The sequence below is a fragment of the Aethalodelphis obliquidens genome, unplaced genomic scaffold (genome assembly GCF_003676395.1).
Source record: "Aethalodelphis obliquidens isolate GAN/ISIS:26980383/991018 unplaced genomic scaffold, ASM367639v1 scaffold43, whole genome shotgun sequence".
In the NCBI taxonomy this organism is placed as follows: Eukaryota; Metazoa; Chordata; class Mammalia; order Artiodactyla; family Delphinidae; genus Aethalodelphis; species Aethalodelphis obliquidens.
Window position 1 is genome coordinate 10,856,570 of NW_020837987.1, and position 26,503 is coordinate 10,883,072.

Below are 26,503 nucleotides of genomic sequence, written 5' to 3' on the forward strand. Positions count from 1 at the left end.
CTTGGCAACCATAATTCACCACCTAGGAACTGATGTAATACTTATGACTTAGTGCACACAGATGACTCATATTCAACCTGGCCAATAAACACACATACTCACTTCAAAATTCTTTGCAGTTTTATCAATTTCATTTTCAATGAAATATTTTTAACACTAAAAAGATTAGTTTGAGATAAACCCCTTCCAAAACTTGAAATCTTCACAGGCTTCCTTCTTAGCCCAGTTGGCTTTAATCTCATTTGTACAATCCTGTCTCCTGTCTCCTGTCTTCAAAGTAAGATTCAACATGCCCAGTGAAAATCATCCACTTGTACCTAGCACTGGTATTGGTTTTATCTATAATTTTGGGGAAAAGAAGCCTAACCATGTCCCACTACCAAATTAGCATTTTCACAATTTTATGTCCTCCCCCAAAGGCAGTGCACAGAGAACCCCTTCTCTTCCTCTATCTGTGCATTCATGGACTGAAGATTCTCCTGGGGTGGGCAGCCAGTTTTCCAGCCGTCAACAACTGTTCCCCCAGAACTTCAGTCACTGTGAGATGTGCTGCACTCTCTGGCTTAACCCTCATAAAGATGAATCCACTTAGGGTCATATCCTGGGGACAGAATTTACTAAGGGTAACCCCTATTAGATATCACTTTAGTTTTTTTTTTTTCTTCTTTCTCCAGGGAATTTACCTCTATTCTCTGGTCTCTCAGTTCAACTCTCAGCCTATTTTTCAATAACTCTCTGGGATCAGAGGTTTCAGGTCCATGACAATCCACAGAATTAGAATTCATGATAAGGGGCAAAGGCCAGAAAGACTTGTGAACCAAATCTAAAAAACCAATGAGAAGCTACAAATATTACCTCACTAAAAGCATTCTTGTGTGCTTAATTTAGATGGCAAGCACTTAGCCAGGGCAGTACCTTCCCATTCAGAGGATTCTCACATTAGGGAACATATCCCAGAGGAAAAAAAGACAATACTACATGAGGGGAGAGAAAGAAAAAAAAAACACCATAAAAATAAAGCTCCTTTATACTGCTTTTGATATATGGGTTAAAAAAAGCCCATATGCCCTCCATACTGCCCATGCATTCTCAGTCCCTCTGGCTTAAATTTCCAGTTCCACAGTCACAGGGAAATATTTTATTCTCAATGAGGAACATTCCTGGGAATCTAAGTCCTAAGGAGTAACCTGTTCATGCTAATCCAAATGGAACTCTCAGAACCCTGAGGGATCTTTGCTATCTGACTGTCAGGTCTTTCCTAAATGGTCAAAGAGATGGAAATGTTTGTACTTTTTTGACTATTACTCATATCATTTGTTAGTATTATAAAAAAGCATACACAAAAAAAACAGGCATAAGCCTAAAATTAAAACAGATACACCTAGAATCCCTTTAGACCCTGATCCAAACACAAATATCTTATCATGATGGTTCTAGAAATGAATGTTCTATACTCTTGCCCTGCATTTTTCAGTTCATATCATAGCCATTTCCCTAATTTTTACAAAATCTTCACACATAAGAGAAAGTGCTGTATGAAACTGATTACTAAGTAGCTGCTAGGGAAATCATGTTGGAAAATGATACACTGAAATGCCGTTTTCCAGCCTAAGTTCTAATAACTACAGCAATTTTCCAACCTTCTCAACAACAAGCCCACTGGTATCAGCATTCTCATTTATTCTTTATTGGAAAAGAGGTCCACCTCACTGGCAATCACTCCACAGCATACTGCCCATTTAATGGTAATTCTCTCAAAGTCAGGTCGAAGTGCTTTCTACAAGGAAAAGCGCCAGTAGTTATTACTTTTGTGGGAGTGTGTTATAAGGGCCAAGTTTGATTTTTTAACATGGAACTGTTAAGTAAAATATTTGATAGTTTTTCTCTGTTTCTTCCCCAGAACAAATTTCCAGATACACAATAACAGAGAGCTAACTGAAAGCTTTTTCCAGACACATTGTTTTCATAGTAGTTCTTTCCAATACATGTAATCCTGGAGGAATGGAAGGAGGGAAGGAGGAAATGAGGGGCTGAAGGGAGGGAGGAAGGGAAGGAGGGAGCGAGGGAGAGAAGGAGGGAAGGAGGGAGGGATATACTCTGGCTGAAAGATTTCCAAACTAGTTACATTCATAGGGTTTCTCTTCAATATGAGTTGCCTGATGCCTAATAAGTTTAGAACTATTAATGAAAGCTTTCCCACACTGATTACATGTAAAGGGTTTCTCTCCAGTATGAGTTCTTTGATGTACAATAAGTCGAGCACTCAAGCTGAATGTTTTTCCACATTGGTTACATTCATAGGGTTTCTCTCCAGTATGAGTTCTCTGATGTTGAGTAAGGCATGAACTCTGCCTGAAGGATTTTCCACACTGACTGCACTCATAGGGCTTTTCTCCAGTATGAGTTCTCTGATGTACAACAAGAACATAACTCTGGCTGAAGGACTTCCCACACTGATTACATTCATAGGGTTTTTCTCCAGTATGAGTTCTCTGATGCATAACAAGGTGAGAACTGCGGTTGAAAGATTTCCCACACTCATTACATTCGTAGGGTTTCTCTCCAGTATGAGTTCTTTGGTGTGCAACCAGTTGAGAACTCCAGCTGAAGGATTTTCCACACTGATTACATTCAAAGGGTTTTTCTCCTGTGTGACTCCTCTGATGCGCGACAAGTTTGTAACTTTGACTAAAGGACTTTCCACATTGATTGCATTCATAGGGCTTTTCTCCAGTATGAATTCTTTGATGGGCAATAAGCTTATAGCTCTGGATAAATGATTTCCCACATTGATTACATTCGTAGGGCTTCTCTCCAGTATGAGTTCTTTGATGTGCAATAAGTTTGTAGCTCTGCCTGAATGACTTTCCACACTGACTGCATTCATAAGGCTTCTCTCCAGTATGAGTTCTCTGATGCACGACAAGGACATAGCTCTGGCTAAAGGATTTCCCACACTGATTGCATCTGTAAGGTTTCTCTCCAGTATGAGTTCTCTGATGGGAAACAAGGTGAGAGCTGCGGCTGAATGATTTCCCACACTCGTTACATTCATAAGGTTTCTCCCCTGTGTGAGTTCTCTGATGTGCAACAAGATGAGAGCTCCAGCTGAAGGATTTCCCACACTGATTACATTCAAAGGGTTTCTCTTCAGAATGATTTCTCATGTTTTGAGCAAGGGATGAACTCTGGGAGGTTTTATTACATTTATACTGACTCTCTTCAACAGGGATTCTCTGTTGTTCATTATGGGATATGCTGTGGTTCAAAACTTGCCCATGTTCCTTAAAATCAAAGGATTTTCCTTGTGCATGTATTTTCTCATGTAGATTTAGGGGTTTATCATGGCTAAAGTGTTGAATACTGTCACTAAATCCATAGGATTTATCTTCTGTTTGAGCTTTTGTAAACTGAAAAAAATGAATGCTCTGGGGGAGGTTTCCACATTCTTTATTTTCACAGAGTTTCTCACTATCATTAATCATCTGATGAGTGTTTACCATAGAATTATAATGAAATTTTTTAACATGTGAAGCATGTTTATGAAAATGGTTTCTTATGGGTATCATCTGTGGTGAAAGAAGACTGTTATTTGGACCACGCTTCTCCTCAAGGTCATCACTTTTGCAGGCTCTCTCATGACTAATAGCTGTCCTGTGAGTGAATGTCACTTCCTTCAAAAGTCTCTCTTGTTTTTCCTGTTGCTTCTCCAAAAGCTCCTTACAATCCTGAACTTCTTCACATGAAGATAACCAAGGATCATCTCTTGTCAACCTTTCTATCTTCACTCTGTGGGATGGTTCATCACCAAAACTGCTCTGCTTTGATGTTGATTCTCTTCTTCCAAGTGCAGTTGCCGACTCTGGAAGGAAGCAAAATAAAACACCCTAGCCAAAAAAATGTTAGAGCTGGAATAGGGGAATGAAAGCTGACAAGAAAGTATGCAATTATATATGGATTTGTTTTCAGCTATGGACCTATAACATGAATTGAGAAAGCAAAAGGATGGGATGAAGTAGTAAGCAGAGAACTACCATAGTCCAATAGTGTAACAAGGCATTAATATGAAACTATTTCAATCTTAGTGTTGCTGAATAAAAAGACTTTAGATGTCAAATATCTCCATATTCCAAAATAAGATCCCCTATGCAGAATCTACAGAATTGCAAAACAATTTTGCAATCCTTAGCAAAAAAAGAGGGTCCTTTCTACCTTCTTTAGTGCTAGATATATGTTCACTGAAATAGAAATTAGTGTCTACATTTCTAGAAATTTCTGGAGGCATGAAACTTGCTAGCACAGTCTGTGTTAGTAAAACAAGGTCAAACTACTTCGTGAACCAGGAAAAAATAATGGGGGCACTGTTATCCCAGGTTCCCTAAATGCCTTAGGGGCTAATATGGCCCCATGAATTCCTTTAGTTCCAAGTGAGAGAGGATGAAGATTAGCTCATAAACAGAAGCCTTGGTGGCTATTAGGCCAGGCAATATGAAGCACACTTGGAAAAAGTGGTGATGTATAAGTCCACCAGGAGTGGGAGATGGAGAAATATGCAGCATGCCCTATGGGGATTTTTCAAACAAATCTTCTATACCTGTAATGACTCCCAAATGTCTGTTTCTCACCTGGATATGCATGTTGAGAAACTCTTTTTATACTTATCCCCTTGTTCCAACTAGGAGACTGCATCTGGTTTGAAAAGCCGATAGGGAAAGATACAGGACTTTGGGTATTTGGGCTGGGGACAAAAGAAAATCACTGCAGAATTTGGTCCCAGTCCTTGGCCTTTAGGAGCCAAGAAGACTGCATAAGCTCAAACCCAAGAATCTGTACCTTTGCTACCCTACAAATTAAAACTAAATCTTCACTGGGGAATAAAAAGCACAAATGCAATCTATGTGTGGCCAAAATCATTCTGGCCTCTGAATTCCCTAGCTCTTGATCAATGGAAATGAGAAATCATTTCAATACATAGACTTCATTAAAGGGGATTGTACTCTTACCCCAAGAGACTAGGTGCCTGTGGTTCTCCAGGATCACATCTCTGTCCAGGGTCCTCCGGGCAGGGTTCAAAGTGCCTTCTTCCTCCTGAGTGAAGTCCACAGTCACTCTATGGAAGTTCACTCCTTCCTAAAACAGGACACACATTCCTGCTCAGTTGGGTATCATTTCCTTCCAATGTTCACAGAGGAAAAGTTTGACAGGTGGAAGAAAGAAAACCTGATGGCCTGGAAATTGTCCTGACATGATCACCGTTCAAAGGATTCTAGTCAAGGGATACAGGTACCTTCTAGGTGAGCCCCTTTGGGTTTTGGATGCTGGACCTATTTATATAACCCCAAAGAAGAACACCAGCTAAGAACTGACGTAAACTGTTTTCTCTCTTGTTGACCTTAAAGAAAATGCTTATTCTGATTTTTGCATTGGTGAATATAGAATTCCTACTTAGGAATTCCCTCCAAATTCCCGAGAAACTAACAGAACAGGGTCAGCAAACTTTTTCTCTCAGAGGTCAGAGAGCAAATATTTTAGGCTTGGCAAGCCATACAGTCTCTATCTATTACAACTACTCAGCTCTGGTGCTATAGCAAGAAAGCAGCCACAGAAAATACATGAACAAATGGATGTGGCTGTATTACAATAAAACTTTATTTTCAAAAAACAGGTGACGGGCCAGGCTGGCACACAGGCTTTACTGATGCCTGAGACAGAAAATGAAATGTGGGCCTTAATGAAAGGCAGTATGTACAGGTTTAGAGCACTGGATATGGAAAAGAGATGTGGGTTTTCTTACCTATTAAGAGCCTATGTCTGAATTTTTTTTTAAATATATCTAATCTGATCATCTGTCTATTAATGGTGAGTTTATTCCACTTCTATTTATTAGGATTAATGATACCCAATTCATTGTGCTGTTGAGTGAATTAATTGTAATGATATATGAAAAGCCATTACCAGAGTTTACTAAAAAAAACAAAGGCTGGGAATTATTATCAGGATGACTAGGTTTGAGGAGCCTCAAAAAATAAGTGACAGCCAATGAAACCTTTATCCTGAATTCTTAAGTCTTCAGAAAACATTTCTATTATGTCCACACTATGAGCTGCACCATAGGGCCTGTCATTACTGCCATGTAAAAGGGGTCTCTTGGACTGCCTCCTCTAAGCAGGCAAGAACCTCCTCCTAAGATTTTTGGGCAGGAATTTTGTTCCAAAAAAGTGCTGGAGATGATCTGTCCTTACCCAAAGGCAGCAAAAACCACAGAAGTCAAATGCCACTTACCAAGGCTTTTTAAGTAGATGGGGTGTTCTTAAGCTGTGGTTCATGCATAGGACACAAAGTCCCTGAATCCCAAGAAACTCCATGCAAAATGCTGCTGTACCTTTTTCTAAGTTGTGGCCCATAAATTTCACTAAAATCTCAAAGGTTTTCACAGTTACCCCAAAATGGGATTCAGAAATATCATTTGTTATTTCTCATTATTCGTTTTGTGCCATTTCTTCAGGATTGAAGATCTTACAAGGATGAACTGAGTCAAAGAAAATAATCAGAACCACAATGTTGTTTATAGGTAATAACAATTAGGTAAATATTTTTAAGCAGCAGTTTAAAGAAACAGAAAGTTCAGCCAGAAGAACCTACAAATATATGTGTTATTCCTTCAGGTCATATTTTTTTTAAGATCTTAATAAAAACATCGATCTAATACTTAAAAAAAAAGAAAAGAAAAGAAATATCACTTGCAAACTGCCCCGTGTTGAACATGGATCTATACGTACTGTTTTTCAACCTCCAATACATGCTTCCTTTTATTAAACACTCCCCTTCACTGTTTAATGTAGGTCCCTTTAATATCAAACTTCTTCAAATGTTAAATAAATAATACTAGACTAGATTAGCACCCCCCACTGCACCCCAGGCTATATGTTCTCAAAGCTCCAGGAATTTCTATCATAAGACTCACGATGCTTTCTTATCATTTGCATAATGGTCATCTTTGTCACTAGGCTGTAATCCATGAGGGCAGTAACTCCAGAGCTTAGTACAGTGTTGGTGTGTAGTATAGACTAATTATATATTTGGTAAATTATTTCAGTAAGTGAATCAACAGTATATCAGTAGACTCTGTAATATATCAAAATAATCCTGGTTCAAATTCTGACGGAAATCCTTTCCTCTCACCTGAATCTCACAAGGCCCATCACATACCCATTTGAAAAGGTCCTTCAGCGCGTGGATACTGGCTGTTTCTGAACTTCTATCCCTCTTATTCTATCCTTCCTCTCATCTGTCCCCTACACCCAAGTCCTCAAAATTTCTTCCCAAACCCTTCAACTGTGCCCTTGGGAACTCTTCTTCTATAATAATGAAATCCGGAATTTCCCTGGTGGCGCAGTGGTTAAGAATCCGCCTGCCAATGCAGGGGACATGGGTTCGAGCCCTGGTCCCGGAAGATCCCACATGCTGTGGAGCAACTAAGCCCGTGCACCACAACTACTGAGCCTGCTCTCTAGAGCCCACGAGCCACAACTACTGACCCCATGCACCACAACTACTGAAGCCCGCACACTCTAGGGCCCACGTGCTGCAACTACTGAAGCCCACACACCTACAGCCCATGCTCCACAACAATAGAAGCCACCTCAATGAGAAGCCCGCACACCGCAACTACAGAAAGCCCGCACGCAGCAACAAAGACTCAGCACAGCAAAAAAAAAAGAAATCCTACATCTTCACCAAATATTCTCTCTACATCCCTGTGTTAATAGAAACCTACACTTCCCCCCTGAGGACTCCCTCCTCTGAAGTCCTCACAGGCTCAGGGTGGTCGTGCTCTCCCATCCCAGGGGTCTCAGCATCAGAGGGGGAGGAGGGTGTGTGTGCTCCCAGTTACCCTGAAATTCATGCCATTTACCTCACTTCTTGGAGCTGTGTTGTACCAACTTCTTGAACACCACCCATGCCCCCAACCACTGAAGATTTATAATACCCAGGATTTATCCGCTAATTCAAGAACGTGTACTGTCTCGTCTTGCGCAGTCTATAGCATCCACATGTAGAGTTCTCTGGTAATAATATAAAAATAACTGACTTTCATGAAGCACTTACTATGTGGTATCAGGCAGTGTGCTAAGCATGTTGCATAAATTATCACTCACTTAATTCTCACAAGGCCCCTTGTGAGAAAATACCATTAGCAGCAACATTTTTCAGATGAAGAGCTAGAAGGTCGGAGAAATTAACATGTAGGCCTAAGGTTAGTGACTGGGATGCAACCTCAAGTTTCCCTAACATCACAGACTATGTTCTCAGTCATCAACTCATGGCCAGCCCAACTCCCAGCCCCTCATTCTTAGTGTGAGACCCCAGATCTTGAAATCACCATAAAGTACTCCACCTCTCAAGTCACACACCCAGAAGCGCTCACTCTTTCATTACGACATCAGAATTCTCCACTTTACATGCTTAATCACTCCCTTTACTCCTCTCATTCTCTGCTGGTTTGGGGCCTTTACTAAAATATCTACTATCACTATCCTCCAGTCTGTAGTCTTTTCCTTTCTGTTTAGCATCCTCTTTTATCTTTCCCATCTTCATTATTCAGGTGAGAGCCTGTGGATCACTCACCTCAATCTTTCTATTTGATATATTCAAAAATTCTCTTTCAAATATTACCCTGACCTATGGGGCTTCCACTGAATATACCTGGCTACAAAAACTAAACAAATCTGAATGTCAAATCTGCTCTCCATGGAAAGTAGGTTACGGAATGCCACAGGGAAAGAAAATCCACAAAAGCAACTGAATAGAGTATTATTAACAGTCACTATCGGGAATCCCTCTGCGCTCTCACTGCCGAGGCCCCGGGTTCAATCCCTGGTTGGGGAACTAAGATCCCACAAGCTGTGTGGCACGGCCAATAAACAGATAAATAAATAAATTTTAAAAACAGTCACTATCTCAGAATGAGCTTTTCGGACTGACCAGCAACCCTATTATACCTCCTGGAGCAGCCTGTCTCTCATAATCCAAATTACTATTTTAAGTCTTCTCTACTCTAGTCAAACATCTCTCCATTCCAAGTCCCACCCACATGCTCAAAAGATAATTTCACCTGACTGTTCACAGAGAAAAACACAAGCCTTCAGATAATTCTCTCAACCTCATTTTTCTTATATGAGCCCTTCTTCCTCTAATAGAGTTAATGCATTCACATATGCTCTGAATTAATTCCCCTGGCACTAATCAAGGACTCTGCTTTATCGCTTTTGTCTTCTTTTTTAAATTATTATTTTTAATTTTTATACAGTTTTGAAACGTTACTTTCCATTTACAGTTATTACAACATATTGCCTCTATTCCCCGCGTTGTAGAATACATCCTTGAGCCTATCTTACTCCCAATACTTTGTACCTCTCACTCCTCCACCCCTCTACTGCACCCCCCTACACTGGTAACCACTAGTTTGTTCTCTGTATCTGTGAGTTCTGCTTTATAGTTTTATCTTCTCTCTCTCCTGACCGTTAACTTCTTTTCCTTCACTTACTCTTTCCTGCAACCATTTAAACCGAGCCAAATCCTTTCAAACCTTTAGGGGAAAAAAGACAACAACCCTCAACCTCAGATTTCCTTGCAGTTATCACTCTCTTCAATCTTTTATAGATAACCAACTTTTTGTAAAAAGTTGCCCACTCTTATCTCTATTTCCCCATTTTCTACTCACTTCCCAGCTCACTTCAATGTGGCTTCTGCCACCCACCAGCCACGCACATTTCTCGAGGTGAAGACAGAGGCCCTGTCCAACTCACCTGGGATGCAACGGCCAGTGACCCGGCATCGTCTCTCTCGACCTTGACGATAATCTCCTGAGGAAGGAGACAGTCCTGAGAAGGCAAAGCAGATGAGAAAAAGGAAAATAATCAGGGAGCTAAGCCATGGCTCAAAACTCCCACTGTGAGTTGGCTAGGATTTGACAGGCCATCTGTTTTAACACATCCCACCTACCAAACTTCTGCTCCTTCCCACCGGTAAGCTCAAGCTGAGCATGTGGAGAGAGAGAGGGGACATCTGGAGGAGCAAGAGGCATCAGAAACAGCATGATGTCTTTGTGCATCTTCCAGACCAGCCCAGCTACCAGCTGAACGGAGCTGAGTGACCCCAGACACGATGCAGAAGAAAAGAACTGTCCAGCTTAAATCCCTGCCTGAATTCCTGGATCACGGAATTGTACGGAAATAACACGTAATACAGCAAGACCAAAGAATGATAAAGACAAAGATCAACAAATTAACTTCATAAAATGTTTGGCAAAAAGTGCCACCGATAAAGGCACCACCAATAAGAATCTATGTTGTTAAGATTTCCTCCGAATCAGAAAGAAAGAAAAATAGACAAAGGAAAATGCACAGGCAACTCAACTATGAAGAAATAAAATGGCCAGTGAATATACAAAAAGATGCTCATCTCTTTCAATCAGATAAAATCACATCTCTATTTCTATGACACCTCTATACCTTAGAGACCATAAAATTCACAGCAATAATTCCAATTCCAATTCAACAATTCTAGTCTTCCCACTTTCTATATTTGTACCTTCCTTCTCTGCGTCCCATTATCCTATTTATATTTACTTATCTGCTCAATCTCCTTTATGTAACCAATATCCCAACCACATGGACTGTTTCTTTGGCCTGTTGCTAATGACTCCTGCCCTGGTGGCCCACGGGTCAAGAGCTTCATATACTCCTAGTGGAAGTTTAAGTTGATACAAGCTCCCTGGATTGGCAATATATTTCTTAAAATAACATTTTATTTTGAAATAGTTTAAGACTCACAAGAATTTACAAAAACAGAACAGAGAGAGTTCCTGTGTACCCTTCACCCAGTTTCTCCCAATGATACTATCACACGTAACCATAGTGCATTGTCAAAACCAGGAAACTGATATCAGTTCAACATTTTTAACTCAGGTACCGACTTTATCCAGATTTCATCCATTTTTACATATACTCTTTGCTTTTATTTTTGTTTTTTTAATGGCAATATTTTAAAAATGTAATATCCAGTAAGTCTTCTTGATAGTATTTCCTTAGGAAATAACAGAAAGCACACTTAGGGACTTCCCTGGCAGTCCAGTGGTTAGGACCCAGCACTTTCACTGCCCTGGCACAGGTTCAATCCCGGGTCGGGGAACTAAGATCCTGCAAAACATGTGGAAGGAAGGAAGGAAGGAAGGAAGGAAGGAGGGAAGGAAGGAAGGAAAGAGAGAAAGAAAAGAGAGAAAGAAGGAAAGAAAGAACACTTAGATGTATGTACAAGAAATCTCATTAAAGAGTTACATTATCATAGCAAAAATGGGAGGAGAGATTAAGTGTCCATCAGTAAGTGCCTGGTTAAATAAATTATGCTTCATCCAGATAACTGAATATTATTTAGCAGCCAAGAGAAGAAAAGATAGATTTGCATGGATTGATGCATATAAAGGACAGAAAGATGTCTATAATATATTGTGGAGTGAAAAAATTAAGAACCGTATATAGACCATAAATAAATTTTTATGAAATACAAACATGCCCAGAAAAGTCCAGAAGGACAGTCTCAAAAGCATTAAAAGCAGTTATATTTTGGAAAAGCAGAATTGAGGTGCAGGTTCACAGTCTGTGTTTCAACATGGTATCCATTTTTTAATGACATTTCTTTTCCTTAATTCAATATTTACCAAACAGCAACAAATGTTTCCCTCTTGAAAAAATCACTCTGAAACAAGATAATTTCTTTGTGGCTTCCCGAAGTTTTTTTTTTTTTTTTTTCTTCCTGAAGTTTTTACTACTGAGTACAATGACTCATCCTGTCAAATGACATTCTGTTCAAGGACAGGCATACTTTTTTTTTTTTTTTTTTGGCCTCGCCACAGCTTGCAGGATCTTAGTTCCCCAACCAGGGATTGAACCCACGCCCTCAGCAGTGAAGGTACAGTCCTAACCACTGGACTGCCAGGGAATTCCCCCGGCATACCTCATTTCATTGCACTTTACTGCGCTTCACAGATACCAAGTCTATTGGTGCCATGTTCCCAATAGCATTTGCCCACTTCATGTCTATGTGTCACAGTTTGCTAATTCTCAAAATATTTCAAACTTCTGCATTATTATTATACTTGTCATGGTGATCTGTGATCAGTGATCTTTGATGTTACTATTGTAATTGTTTTGAAGTGTCACAAACTGTGTCCAAATAAGAGGGCAAATTTAACCCATAAATGTTGTGTATATTCTGACTTCTCCACTGACCAGCCCTTCCTCCGTCTCTCTCCCTCTCCTCAGGACTCCTTATTCCCTGAGACACAACAATATTTAATTAGGCCAGTTAATAACCCTACAATGGCCTCTAAGTGGTCAAGTGAAGAGTCATACATACATCTCTCACTTTAAATCAAAAGCCAGAAAGGATTAAGCTTAGTGAGGAAGGCAGGTCGAAAGCTGAGACGGGCTGAAAGCTAGGCCTCTTGCGCCAGTCAGCCAAGGTGTGAATGCAAAGGAAAAGTTCTTGAAGGAAATGAAAAGTGCTACTCCAGTGAACACGCGAATGACAAGAAAGAGAAACAGTTTTATTGCTGATATGGAGAAAGTGTGAGTGAACTGGACAGAAGATCAAACCAACCACAACGTTCCCTTAAGCCAAAGCCTCCTCCAGAGCAAGGCCCTAACTCTCCTGAATTCTGTGAAGGCTGAGAGAGGTGAGGAAGCTGCAGAAGAGAAGTCTGAAGCCAGCAGAGGTTGGTTCCTGAGGTTTAAGGAAAGAAGCCGCCTCCGTAACATAAAGGTGCAAAGTGAAGCAGCAAGTGCTGATGGAGAAGCTGCAGCAAGTTACCCAGAAGATCTAGCTAAGTAATTCATGAAGGAGGCTACACTAAACAACAGATTTTCAATGTTTCAATGTACACAAAACAGCCTTAGGTTGGAAGAAGATGCCATCTAGGACTTTCATAGCTAGAGAGGAAAAGTCAATGCCTGGCTTCAGAGCTTCAAAGGACAGACTGACTCTCTGGTTATGGGCTAAGGCAGCTGGTCACTAAGTTAAAGCCAATGCTCATTTACCATTCTGAAAATCGTAGGGCCCTTAAGAATTATGTTAAATCTACTCTACTTGTGCTCTATAAATGGAAGAACAAAGCTTGGATGACAGCACATCTGTTTACAACATAGTTTACCAAATAGTTTAAGCCCGCTGTTGAGACCTATTGCTCAGAAGAAAAGATTCTTTTCAAAATGTTACTGCTGGGCTTCCCTGGTGGCGCAGTGGTTGAGAGTCCGCCTGCCGATGCAGGGCACATGGGTTCGTGCCCCAGTCTGGGAAGATCCCACATGCCGCGGAGCGGCTGGGCCCGTGAGCCATGGCCGCTGAGCCTGCGCGTCCGGAGCCTGTGCTCCGCAACGGGCGAGGCCACGGCAGTGAGAGGCCCGCGTACCGCAAAAAAAAAAAAAAAAAAAATTACTGCTCACCTGAGAGCTCTGATGGAGATGTACGATGAGATTAATGTTTTGATGCCTGCTAGCACAACATCCATTCTGCAGCCCATGAAGCAAGGAATCATTTCAACTGTCAAGTCTTATTATTTGAGAAATGCATTTCATAAGGTTATGGCTGCCATAGATAGTGATTCCTCTGGTGGATCTGGAGAAAGTCAATTGAAAACATCCTGGGAAGGATTCACCATTCCAGATGCCATTAAGAACATTCGTGATTCATGGGAAGAGGTCAAAATACCAACATTAACAGGAGTTAATGTTAACAGGAGTTCCTGTTAATTAACAGGAGTTTGGATGAAGCTGATTCTAACCCTCATGGATGACTTTGAGGGGTTCAAGATTTCAGTGGAAGAAGTAACCACAGATGAAGTGCAAACAGCAAGAGAACTAGAATTAGAAGTGGAGCCGGAAGATGTGACTGCATTGCTGCAATCTCATGGAAAAACTTTAATGAATGAGGAGTTGTTTCTTATGGATGAGGAGAGGAAGTGGTTTCCTGAGTTGGAATCTATTCCCAGTGAAGATGCTGAGAATATTGCTGAAATGACAACAAAGGATTTAGAATATGACATAAACGTAGTTGATAAAGCAGCAGCGGGGTTTGAGAGAATTGACTCCAATTTTGAAGGAAGTTCTACTGTGGGTAAATGCTACTAAACAGCACTCCATGCCACGGAAATACTGTTCGAGAAAGAAAGAGTCAATGGATGAGGCAAACTTCATCGTTGTCTTATTTTAAGAAATTGCCACAGCTCCCCAAACCTTCAGCGCCCACCACCTTGATCAGTCAGCAGCCACCAGCAGTGAGGCAGGACCCTCCAGCAGCAACAAGATATGACTTGTTGAAGGCTCAGATGATGGTTAGCATTTTTTTTAGCAATAGGTATTTTTAAATTAAGCTATGTACATTTTTTAGACATAATGCTCTGGCACACTTAAGAGACAACAGTATAGCGTGGACGTAACTTTTACACACACTGAGAAACCAAAAAATTCACGTGACTCGCTTTATTTTGATATTCACTTTACTGCGGTGGTCTGGAACCGGACCCGCAGTATCTCCAGCGCATGCCTGTGTACCTTGTTCCTTCTTAAATCTTCAAACACTGAGAAATAAGTACAGTTGACCCGTGAACAACATGGGTTTGAACTGCCCGGGTCCACTTATATGTGAATTTCTTTCAATAAGTACGAACAGTACTATCCAACCCTTGGTTGGTTGAATCCATGAATGTGTAACCACATCTGAGGATGTTGGTATACATGGAGACTCCTGGAACCAATCCCTCTCGGATATCGAGGGATGATTTTACTGTTGATTCTTGATTATAACTCAGTTATCATTCAGTCTCAATCATAAACTAAAAGGAGATAAACTACTGTACTTTTCACAGGTGTGCCAATTTCCCTCCCTTATCAACCTAGATAAAATTTCACCATTGCATTGGGAAGGGTCATGAAAAGTAGCTAGCTTAAAGTCAGAAAAGGATTTCTCCAAGCCTAAAAACACCTCTCTATAATTCCTGGGCAGGTACTAAGGGTAACACTGAGTATTTAATGAACTGGAGTTGTTGCAATGTAAAGGTGGCCCAATGTGAAAGCTTAACTGCTAATTACCTGCATTACTGTTGAGTACAAATGCCAGGATGGTTAAACTGCCTTAACATGGCTGCCTGGGCATTACAAAATAGCTCCAAAGGCCAAGGAACAAAAACATACAAATCTAACTCACAAGGCTAAAATAACAACAACAAAACTACAGATAGCCCCAAGGAGCCACAAGTTTTGACCCCAAACTGCTAACGGACTCAAATATCATGGAAACTCGGCTACTAAGAGAAATCGCATTCTTAATGTGTGACACCACCAAAGCTGTCTTTTCTTGCTACAAAAGTGGCAGACGTTGAATTCTAACAACTTAAGGGCCAGAAGTTAACTCATCCTATAATCTAAAACTACCTGGGAAATGAGAAGTTTCTCAAGAAAGGAAAACCTAGAAACACTGGACTGTATTTTAAATTATTACATAATCTTTCACGTTTTTTGTTTGTTTTTAACATTTAAGACCAGTTAAGAAACAAAGCCAAGAACTGAAAGACTTCATGTTTCTAACTCAGGAGGTGCTAGTAAAGACAAAACCCCAAAATGCTCCTCATCTGCCACACCTGCTAAAACAATTTTACTTGGGGAATACGGATGCACCTTCTCTTTAATCAAAACTGTTGTCAACATCTTTTGATTTAAAAGTTTTCACAAGGAAAACAAAAGGGAGATCACTTCTGCTCACGGTCTTCTCTGCACCAAATGTCCTTCCCTGCCACCAGCCCATAAGTCAATTCCGCCACTTTGCTTTCATTTCTTTGCATCACACATATATTTATACCTTTTTTAAAAAATCCAACTTCCACTAGAGTGGGCTCCATAAGAGCTGAGCTCTCCTCTCTCCTATTTACCATGGTTTCATTGTGCTTCAATCAGCACAGTCATCACTCAGTGTCCTGGGGGGGGGGGTTCCAGGACCCCCACTGATACCAAAATCCACTGATGTTCAAGTCCCTTATATAAAAATGGCGCAGTACTTGCATATAACCAACATACATCCTCCCGTCTACTTTAAGTCATCTCTAGATTACTTATAATACCCCATTCAATGTCAGTGCTATGTAAATGCCATGCAAACGTGATGGAAAGCGTTGCCAGGCAAGCAACAAATTCAAGTTTTGTTTCTTGAAACTTTTTGGAATTAAAAAAATTTTTTTTGATCCTGGGTTGGTTGAATCTGCAGAACCCTAGGATATGGAGGACCGACTGTACTGACACATGGTAGCCACTTCATAAACGAGTGTTGACAGTAAAACAACCACACGGAATGTGCTACCTGAGCCTTCACACTGTCCTTTGGTCCCCAAAGGCACCAAGTCTTTGCTGAGTTCAAGTCCCTCCTCTGGTTAGAAGAAACCTCTGTTGGGCGCCCTTTCTGCTCAGAAAAAGCATCAGCCTCCAGAACCTACCCCCAACTTACTCTCTCAAACTAAATGCTCAAAAACCATGTTGTCGGGACTTCGCTGGCAGTCCAGTGGTTAAGACTCCAACGCTCCCAATGCAGGAGGCCTGGGTTCGATCCCTGGTCAGGGAACTAGAATCCTGCATGCTGCACAGTGCGGCCAAAGAAACAAAGTATGTACACACACACACACACACACACACACACACACACACACACCCCTACACCCACCCACTCCTTCTATCCACTTCGGATTACCAACCATTTTAGGAATGTCTCCTGTATTTACATCTTAGCTCCTGCGGTTTCCTTCAGATAATACCTATCATTTGCTAGTGTGTTTAACAACACACAGAGTACTTCAACACAGACTATCTCACACAATTATTTTATTATTTTTTTGTGTGTGTGGTACGCGGGCCTCTCACTGCTGTGGCCTCTCCCATTGCGGAGCCGAGCAGGCTCAGCGGCCATGGCTCACGGGCCCAGCCGCTCCGCAGCATGTGGGATCCTCCCAGACCGGGGCATGAACCCATGTCCCCCACATCGGCAGGCAGACTCTCAACCACTGCGCCGCCAGGGAAGCCCTAAACTCTTTTGAAGAAGGAAGTGACGTGTCAATTTTACCCACACAGAAATAAATGGTAATAAAGTTTCGTAAACTCATTGAAGTCCATGGAGTTCACCAGAGATGGTCCAAACACTGATTGCCTGATGTGAACTCCTCCCCTTTCCATGGCCCCATCGCTCAAAATCTGATCATTCAAGCTCCAGAGCAAATGCCACCTCTTCCATGAAGCGTTCCCAGATAGCACAAAGTCTTGTCTCTTCTTCCCTTAGTTTCTTAGCTGTTTTTATTGGACCCTAACTGTACCAGTAAAATCATTCTCCTCGAATTAATTCCATGTCTATATACCTGGGTCATGAATCCTAAACTGTAAAGAACTGTGTATTTTTCACCTTTGTATTCTCCTCAGTACTGACCAGGAGCACAACGTGAGTGGTCTGAATGTGACAAGGCTAGAGATAAGCGCACGGTTTTGGATATATAACTGGAATGAAAAGCCTTTACTCCCACTTCTGTGTGCTCTGGAGCATTTTTATTTTTATTCTTTTTCACTATTTACAATTTATTTTATTCTACAACTTTATTGAGGTATACCTGACAAATAAAAATTGTACATAGTTACGAGTTTTTTCATGTGGTCAGAACACTTAAGATCAGCTCTCAGCAAATTTCGAGGACACAATACAATATTGTTGACTTTAGTCACCATGCTGTACATTAGATTCCCCAGGACTTACTCATCCCACGTAACTGACCCTTTGCAACATCAAACCAACATCTTCCCATTTCCCCCACTGCCTGGCAACCACCACTGTACTCTCTGCTTCTACGAGTTGGACTCTTTTAGGTTCCACACATAAGTGAGATCATGCAGTATTTGCCTTTCTGGGTCTGGCTTATTTCACTTAGTATAATGTCCTTCTGGAGCATTTTAAAAAGTCTCCCTTTTGTTCAACAATCACCTCTCCATGTAATGAAGAAACGGTTTCCTTTTTCTTTGTGTACTTTACAGAATTGGAATAGGAATTAGCCTGTTGACTTGCACGTGGAGAAGAGTTACAGGCAAGAGATAATAACCGTTCTCTCTGCGACATGAGTGGAAACGTGTGATCCAGGGCCGAGGAAGAGAGACAAGCACAGCCCTCATGGAGTGGCCCGTCCCCTTCACAGTGAACCCTTGCTCAAATCAGTCCTAGGACTATTTGCTACTGGCTCTCCTGTAAACAGAGTTGACCAAACATACCTAACTCAGGGGGCAGGGGGTGGTTCTTGGGGGAAAAAAAGCTTCCAGTCAAATCACAGAATGATTACTGAACTCAATTCTCCAAGCTTTGTATTTGGGAAACTCCTACATCTGTGAGGAGGTTCAGGATATTAACTCTAATAGGCATGGCACTAGGAGAATTTCCCTCCTTGGTGTGTTAATTTCTCTTATGGCCCACAGGAGATGCAGGGCAGAGTTCACATTTCAGCTCAAGGGAAGTGATGTACAGGGTCCATTTGGAGGGCACAGAGTTTCTTAATTACTAATTGAGAGGGAGTAAAAGCAACCCCTATTCATACCAAAGGCTGAAGGTTCCTCTCCTGATTTTCTCAGAGACCCTCCTGACCGGAGGGTCTCGCTAGTTCTCATGCACAAGAAAGTTCTCTCTCCCATCCCACACCATTATCTATGAAAATTCTCAACTTTCCTCAGATGGACAGAACAGACGCTCCAGCACAGGGTCACCAACTCATCAACAACCTGCCCGGCTCTGATGTTGAAACTGACAGGGAACAAGCGAGGCTCCGCCACCACCCTGGCCGGACCCTGAAGGCAGGCAGGGTTCAGAGTCGCCTCAAGGCCGAGTTACCTCCAGGTATGTAAGTCACTGAAACCTCTCAGGTGATGTCCCAATACAGTCTCTCCTTGAGTGTCCCTCATTCAGAGCCAAGACTTGGGCTCCCTGGTTGTCTCTCCCTGCCAGGGCTCTCCTTACCGTCTCCAGGCCCAAAGCACCCGTGCGTCTTCTGATAACGATTAAAATGAACTAGAGGCCGTTCAGAGTTGAGAAGTGTGGAAGCCAGCCTCCAAGGTGGCCCCCGGTGACCGCCGCGCCTCCTGGTATTCACAACCTTACGTAGTCCTTGCCCACCTGGTACCAGGGTAGGTCTGTGCAACCAAAAGACTACAGAGGAAGCGATGGTGTGTCATTCTGAGATCAAATGATAAAAGACACGGTGGCTTCCATCTTGGCTGTGTGCAAGCTCCCGCTCCCCTACCCCCCTTCCTCTCTCTCTCTCTCTCTCTCTCTCTCTCTCTCTCTCTCTCTCTCGTCTCTCTCAGATCATTTGCTCTGGGAGAAACCAGCTGCTGTGTTGTGAGCAGCCCTGGGGAGAGGTCTGCGTGATGTGGGACTGAGGCCTCTCGCCAACAGCCACATGAGTGAGCTTGCAAGTGGATCCCCTACCCACGCAAGCCTTCCAAAGGCAGCAGCCCCAGCCAGCAACTTACTGCAGCCGCACCAGGGACCCCGAGTGCCAGAAACATCCCGATACGCTGCTCCCAGATTCCTGACCCTCAGATACTGTGTGAGATAAAAAATGTTGGTTGCTTTAAGCTGCTAAGTTTGAGAGATGCAACCGGAGATAACTAATACAAGAAGGAAGATGTTTTTGCTTTTTCTATCTATGTAGCCTTTCTGTCTGTGAGAACTAAGTCATCTTTCTCCCCAGCGCCTCACACAGGGCCTTACATTGGTTAGTCCATCAATAAATATTTGATGAAAGTAAAAATCATCATGAGTAGATTGCTAATTCAGTTGTATGACATAGAAGGAGATGGTGAGAGGACCATTAGGATTCCCAGAAAACACCTGAAGTTACTGGCTTAAAGTACAATACCAATGGTCACATCAAAACTCATTTTACCTGTACTTTTGATAAAGATGTGAATGCAAACGTATGTAAATTTATATTTGCCTAACTTCTCTCTCTGAAACTCTTGTGTACGTGTACAAGGAATCATTTACATAATCAAAAACATTTATAGCAGTGCTGCCTGTAACAGCAACAAACTGAACACTAAATACCCATTAACAGTAAACTCATAAAACCTGTGGCATATTTAGAAGTTGAGATCTGGGCACTAGGGGTGCACACTGGTATCAGAATGTCACTGCTCTCAGGCCCTCACAGTGGACAGAGACGGAATACATATGTGTATATCTGTGTGTACACACACACACACACACACACACACACACACAGAGGCACACAACGTCTGCATGTATTTCTACATCTACATATACTGAAAACCAGGAGCCACCCCAATACCTCCAATTCCACTGATCACCACCAAGTTCATTCCAAAGTCCTCTCTTTCCACAGCTGACGGCGAGAACCCTGCCTCCCACTGACTAATACGGGCAGGGTAAAGGGACAAAGTAGATAATTAAATAGTTAATGCCACTAGGGGATTGTAAGTAAAGAAAGAAGTATGGGAGACCCCTGCAAGTTAATGATCACTCAAGAAAACAGGTTTGCTTAACCACAAAACCAAGCGGGCTCGCTTAGCAACAGAAGCATGAGACATGCCCCCAAACAATAAAACAATGGTGGCATAGACCCACATCCTGCCCAGTGAGCTCAGTAAGTTAATGATTCCTAGGACATGCTCCTCTGTGTGCACTAAAAACAAAAATATGAGGAAAAGGTGGCATTATACTAAAACCTGAGATGATTTACTATTTTTAGCATATGTACCGCCTTTTTGCTCATTTCCACTGCGCCGTGACAGACCCGGCTTGACCATGTAGGGACAAGAAAACTCCCCTGCCCGACACGGAGGAAGAACTGATGATGGAAGCATGAGATCTACTCAAGAATGAGGAAGAAGGTGGTCTTTTCCCCCTCCCCACTTTTCCTTTGATTATAAAACTGTAGCCCACTAAATTTGGGGGGCACGGCACGCTCTTGCCTGCCCACCTGTAAGCCTCACAAGCATCCTGTTCTAATAAATCACTCCTCATCTCTTATTTGCCTCTTGTTGAATTCTTTCTGCGCTGAGACATAAAGAATTGGAGCTCCAAGAAGCCCCCGCGAAACGCCACCTAGCAGTTTCACCATGACTCTTATTTGATCTGTTTATCTGACTGACCCCCCCTGTAAGTAACTAATCTCCCATTTCCACCGCCACCGCCTCTCCTACACAGTTCTCCTCGGCCCACCTGGGCTCTGCTGCCCCACGTGGGGCCGGCCTCTGCCAAGGGGCCCTCGTCACCCTGCCTGGGCTCTGCCTCTGCAGGCCAGGTGTCCTCTTCTCAGGGACTCACTCTCGAGTCACTTGGCCTTGGACTCCGTGTGGATGCCCTCGTCTGAGCTGATACTCCACGTCGAGTCACTCTCACATGCAGATGTCCTCAACCTGCTCAGCCTGTGATACGCCACACCAGGATGCACCCCACCTCCAACACGGGTGCCCGCCTCACCCGGCTCTGGCTCGGACACCCTAAGCTGGACCACCCCTTGCGTGGACACCCTCACTGCACTTGGGCTGCCCACACCGGGGCATCCCCTCTCTGGATGCTCTTCTCACCTGCGCTGACCCTGTCACCCCAAACCAGAACCTCCTCCTCCGTGTGGACACTTACCTCACTCCACTGGGTCACTGACACCCTCACACATGGATGCCCTCATCACCCTGATGAGGCTGTGCCGCCCCACAGCAGGCAGCCCTCCCTCAACTGCAGACGCCTACCTGGCTCTGCCCCACCTAATAGCTTCAGGATTGAACTGTCCAGGAAGGGAAAGGTGAAATTCTAATTTAACATCTTTAAGAAATGAAATGTTCTCAAAGAAAATGCTTTAAATCATTAATTTCCTAACCTTAAAATGTGTTGTACAGAAGTACAAAAGTATAGATAAGTAACTAAAAACACAAAGTCACTGGGAACATAACTACAGATAATCTGTTAACTGATATAATGTATTTTCTATGCACACGCAAACTACATCCTTTTTTTAATCATTTCAAAATGCTATTTACTTAACGTAGATCATAAATATCTTTTTATCCTATCAATGGCTACAGTGAATTCCATTTCATGGTCTTTTACTAGAACTCATTCGACTCTCCTCTTGCATTGCACGTTCTCAAACATTCTTTCCAATTGCTTATTCTCAAGCAAAGCTGTGAGTCGCTGGCTCAGGGCTTTGGATACAGGACGCCAAGTTCCTTCCAGAAAGAGTTATTTGGGTTAAGAGGGTGAGGAAATGCAGGGAGCCCCATAAAATGTATAGTGTGTGTCAGAAGCCTACTGATCGGGAGGGACCAGAAGCCCCCAAAACACTGCAAAGAGAGCTGGACAGTGTCCCAAACCCAGGGGATCAGGCTGTGGGGCATGGATGGGGACAAGCTCTGGGTCTCCCAAGGGAAGGGAAGCTCCACTCACCTGCGCGCTGGCCTTCAGGGGTCCCGGGGGCTTCTCATCCCGCTCTTCCATGCTCTCCTCCAGGCACGGGCAGGGGCCTGAGGTCCCGAGCTGCAAGGGGAGAAGCCCGGAGTACAGCATCTTCGTGCAGGTCCACTGTGGCTCCCCCCTCCCTGGATTAGTCTCTGCTTCCGGGATGCAGTACCCATGGCAACTGTGCTTCCAGAGGCTCCTGCCCAGACAGATTCCTGCCTGAACAGCTGCGCTCGCACCTAGAGTCCCTCAGTTCCTCTCCCAGGCCAAGGCTCTGCAGCTCTAGCCTGCAGCTCCTCCACTGTCTGGGGCCTCTGGACCACCTACCTGGAAGCCCACCACATGCCCAAGTGCGGCCTTCCGTCCATCACCAAAACCTGCAGCACGAATCAGTCCCTCTCTATCCCACTGAACCCTGGGACCCCTACAAACACCCAGCACATCAAGGACCCCCTGGTGTGCACCCACTACCCCCAACCTGAATCTGCAGCCCCAAATCAGCACCTCCTCCTCAGGCAAACAGCAGGGCTCTGGGCTTGACGGCTCAACCTCCGTGCGTGACTAATTGCATGAAGTTCATGACGTAGCCCCGCCCCTCCCAGGATCCACTGACAAGCCTGACCCTCCAGCACCTGTCGGGTGGATTGCCTCTCACTTCCTGCTCAAACGGCCAAGTGTAAGCACAGACCTCAGCTGCACCCGGGACCTGGTCCCTCAGCCATTCTAGGGTGGGCGGGCTGCTACCAGAAGAGCGCCAGTCCAGATTCTCCCCTACCCCAAATCTTCCTGGGCCCCGAATTTGTAATTCTGACCTGGCTCCTCCACCAACTTGGGTGTCCTCAGGCCTGAGTCAGAAACAAAGCCGGCATGGGACCGGGGGCTGCCCAACAAACACCAGCACCTGCCAGCCCCTCCTAGGCCCAGAATGTGGACCTCAGTTGTCTTTGTACCAACTCGATGTTTCTGGGGCGGAGACTAGAACAGCAAGTCCCCCACCTCCGCACGCCATCCCTGCCCCATCTCTCCCTCTTACCCACCCCTCAGCCCCACTGGATTCTCACTCAAACAGTATAGGGTGAGTTCACAATGCAGCTGTACCCTGAACCCGCACCCAAACTGCTTCCCCCACCAACCTCCCCAGGCCCCTACTTGAGTCGCACCTGCCCAGATTCCTCCCAAACATCTTCCTGGGCACCTGCAGCTCAGGGAGATCCTGTCTCTCCACCAACCTGGGCATCATCAGGCTGTGAGTGGGATGCCAGGGGCACAAAGACCCCAGCGCCCTCTAATACCCACCTCCAGCTCCTCCTTTCTCACCCAAGTACCTGCTCATGTGCACAGAAGGCACCTGGCACAGCCCTACCCCTCTGCAGCCCAGAATCTGCAGCTACTCCCTCCACCCACCTGGACATCCTCAGGCAGTACCAGGGTCCTAGGACTGCCCATGTGCCCATTCTGCCCAAATACCAGTGCATGTGCAGAGCGCGGCCTTGGCCCTCCCAAGTTCAGAACCCAAAGCTCCAAACTGGGGCCCTCAGGCCTCTACTCCAGCAGCCACCGCACAGGGGCCACCCATCGAGGTTCCCTCCTCCTGCTGGCATGCCCACGCACACAGTGCAGGCTCACACCCAGAATCTGCGTCCAGGACCTGGGCCCTCGGCCAGCCCGGGGCACTGTGCAAGTTCCCGCTCCTGAGACGAGAAGCTGCACTTCCCAATCTGTTCCTCAACCTCCCTGGGTTACCTCAAGTACCCACCAGCCCCTGTGAGGGTTCTCAGGTCCCCAGCCTCACTGCCTGCTTACCGCCATTGCTTCAGAACACCCAAACAGTAACTGGAGCAGAGAACTCCAGAATCAGGCCTAGGACATGGGCACTCACCAGCCTGGGGGTTCTCAAACTCACGACAGAGGAGCTCCCATGGGAACCGGGTCCTTTTGCTTCCTCCAACCCAAATGTCAACCCCTGGGTGCTGCCTAGCATACCGCCCCTTCCAGGTCCAAATCTGCAGCCCAGACTCTGTTCCTCTACCACCTGGAGCATTCTCACGCCTGCAAGCCAGGCAGCCCGAGCAAAGGTCCTGGGGACACCTGCTTCATGATCATGCTGGCAGCATCCCACTTCCTTCCCAAACAGCTGTCAATCTGATGGCAGCGGCTGCAGCTTGCCATTCCTGGGCTCCGAATCTGTACCTGCCACCCAGTGTCTTCAGCAAACTTGAATGTCCTAGGACTCTGCGCTATCCAACGTGGGTCCCAGGATCACTGGTCCAAGTTCCTGCTTTCCATTCAGACATCTCCAACATGTGTAGGAAGCCCTCTGCTTAGAACCTGCCTCTAGGCTCTGGTCTCTCCGTCAACCTAGGAGTCTGCAGTCCATCAGCCAGTCTCATGGCGGGGGTCGGGGGGGGCAGGGGGGGTCGCTGAAGTAGCGCTGCCTCTCCTAAAACAAGAAACTGCAACTCCCACTTAGTCTGTCCACTACCCAGGGCGCCCCCAGGTCTGCAGAAAGAGTGGTGTCTGCTCCAGGGTCCTAGAGTCAACTACCCAGAATCTCACCTCCCATCTCGTGTTTCCTGCTCAAACACCTGCTCAAGAGTATAGGAATAATGACAGAGCCCCTCTCCTCCGAGAACCAGAATCTGCAACTGGGCACATCATCACCCAGTCGTTCTCAGCTCCTCCAGCCTTGGATGAGGGAGAGGAGGGGTTCTCAGGATCTTCCCCCACACCCGTGCATATAGCCTGTCTTCCACCAACCTGGGCTTCCCCAGAGCATCCCAAGAGCAACACCCGACCAGGTACCCGCACACGTGCGCAGAGCACAGTCCCGTGATCTGCAGCTGCCCTAGCATCACCACCCAACTTCTGTGACCCGAAGCTGAAGCACCGCCCACGCAGGTCCCAGATCGCCCACCCACACTCGCCATCCCAGCGGCCCGCCTAGACCCTGCGCATGCGCGCACGGGACACCGGCGTTGCCCCGCCCCTCACCAACCTGGGCGTTCACCGGGTCGAGGACCAGGCAGGGCCTGTCCCAGCCTCAGTGCCCAGCACGGCTCTACGGCAAGACGAGCTCGGTTAAGCAACTCTCTGCCCCGATGCTGCACACGACAGACTCGGGTTAAGCTACTTCTGTCCCCTCCCCTAGTCGGCATCCGCAGGGCCACTGGGCTTAACCTCCGAAGGGCCGAGGTGCGCGGTGACAAAAAACGTCCGCGCGCGGGACAATGGCTGCGCTTCTGGCCGAACCCGGAAGTACGTTTGGGCTCTGCGAGCCTGGACTACAATTCCCAGAAGGCTCGGCGGCGCGGGCGGGGTTCCAGCTCCTCAGGGAAGGTGGACGCCCGGACGCGGCAACACAGGAAGAGAGAGTTAGGGTTGGGGTCCGGCTGGGCTCTGAGAGTGTGCGTGTCCGAGTTTTTGCGGGGCGCCGAGACGAGAAGCCAGATCGGAGGCCGAGGCCAAGACACCGATGCGTGGGGAGTGGCTGGCTTGGGAAAGGCCGGCCCTGGGCTCGGCTTGACGTCCAGGAGTGACAGTGAAAACGGGATCCGGAGGGAAACGGCGGGGACCCTCCTGGGCGCCTGCTGCCTTTGTCAAGCGCTTTGCGCCCACCATCTCCTTTGGTCCTTGTGGGCAAAGATAGTTGCTACAAACCCGTTATACAGTCCAGGGAGCTCCTGTCAAGCCCTTCAAGAGTCTGAAATGTTTTTGTAGTCAATAATAGTAAAATAGTAAGAATCCTTTTTTTTTTTTTTAAATTGAGGGTTTTTTTCCCCCTACCTGTAAGGACTTAAGGATCTGTTCCCCACCCCTCCTCTTTTCTCTTCATCTCCTGAGCGTTTTCCTGGCTCAGTTCCAGTCACGCTGGCCTTTACACTTTCTCCAACAACTCCAGCAGGCTCCCACTTCAGGACCTTAGCCATGCTGCCTGGCAAGCTCTTCCTCTGAGGATTCC

At 45.0% G+C, this 26,503-nt stretch overlaps 1 protein-coding gene across 3 annotated transcripts; it reads right to left on the reverse strand.

The window, feature by feature from the left end:
• Positions 1–107: 107 nt before the first annotated feature.
• ZNF180 (zinc finger protein 180) lies at positions 108–25,782 on the reverse strand. 3 transcript variants are annotated; one of them, XM_027079786.1, is made up of 6 exons: positions 25,541–25,782; positions 24,736–24,998; positions 22,534–22,623; positions 9,810–9,884; positions 5,004–5,130; positions 108–3,862 (listed from the first exon to the last, which is right to left on the reverse strand). In XM_027079786.1, the coding sequence occupies exons 3-6, from the start codon at positions 22,582–22,584 to the stop codon at positions 2,118–2,120; spliced, it is 1,998 nt and encodes a 665-aa protein (XP_026935587.1). In that variant the 5' UTR covers positions 22,585–22,623; positions 24,736–24,998; positions 25,541–25,782; the 3' UTR covers positions 108–2,117. The 3 variants fall into 3 exon arrangements, with proteins under 3 accessions (XP_026935587.1, XP_026935586.1, XP_026935588.1); XM_027079785.1 differs by lacking the exon at positions 24,736–24,998; XM_027079787.1 differs by lacking the exons at positions 9,810–9,884; positions 24,736–24,998.
• Positions 25,783–26,503: the final 721 nt, after the last annotated feature.

Bases quoted from the DNA above. Each gene is read 5' to 3' on its own strand.
- ZNF180 (XM_027079785.1), bottom strand. From the start codon at position 22,584: ATGGAAGAGCGGGATGAGAAGCCCCCGGGACCCCTGAAGGCCAGCGCG. The intron at 5,131-9,809 runs GTGAGTTGGACA...GTCCTGTTTTAG, and splicing joins CACTGGCCGTTGCATCCCAG to GAAGGAGTGAACTTCCATAG. The intron at 3,863-5,003 runs GTAAGAGTACAA...GCTTCCTTCCAG, and splicing joins CAGGCACCTAGTCTCTTGGG to AGTCGGCAACTGCACTTGGA.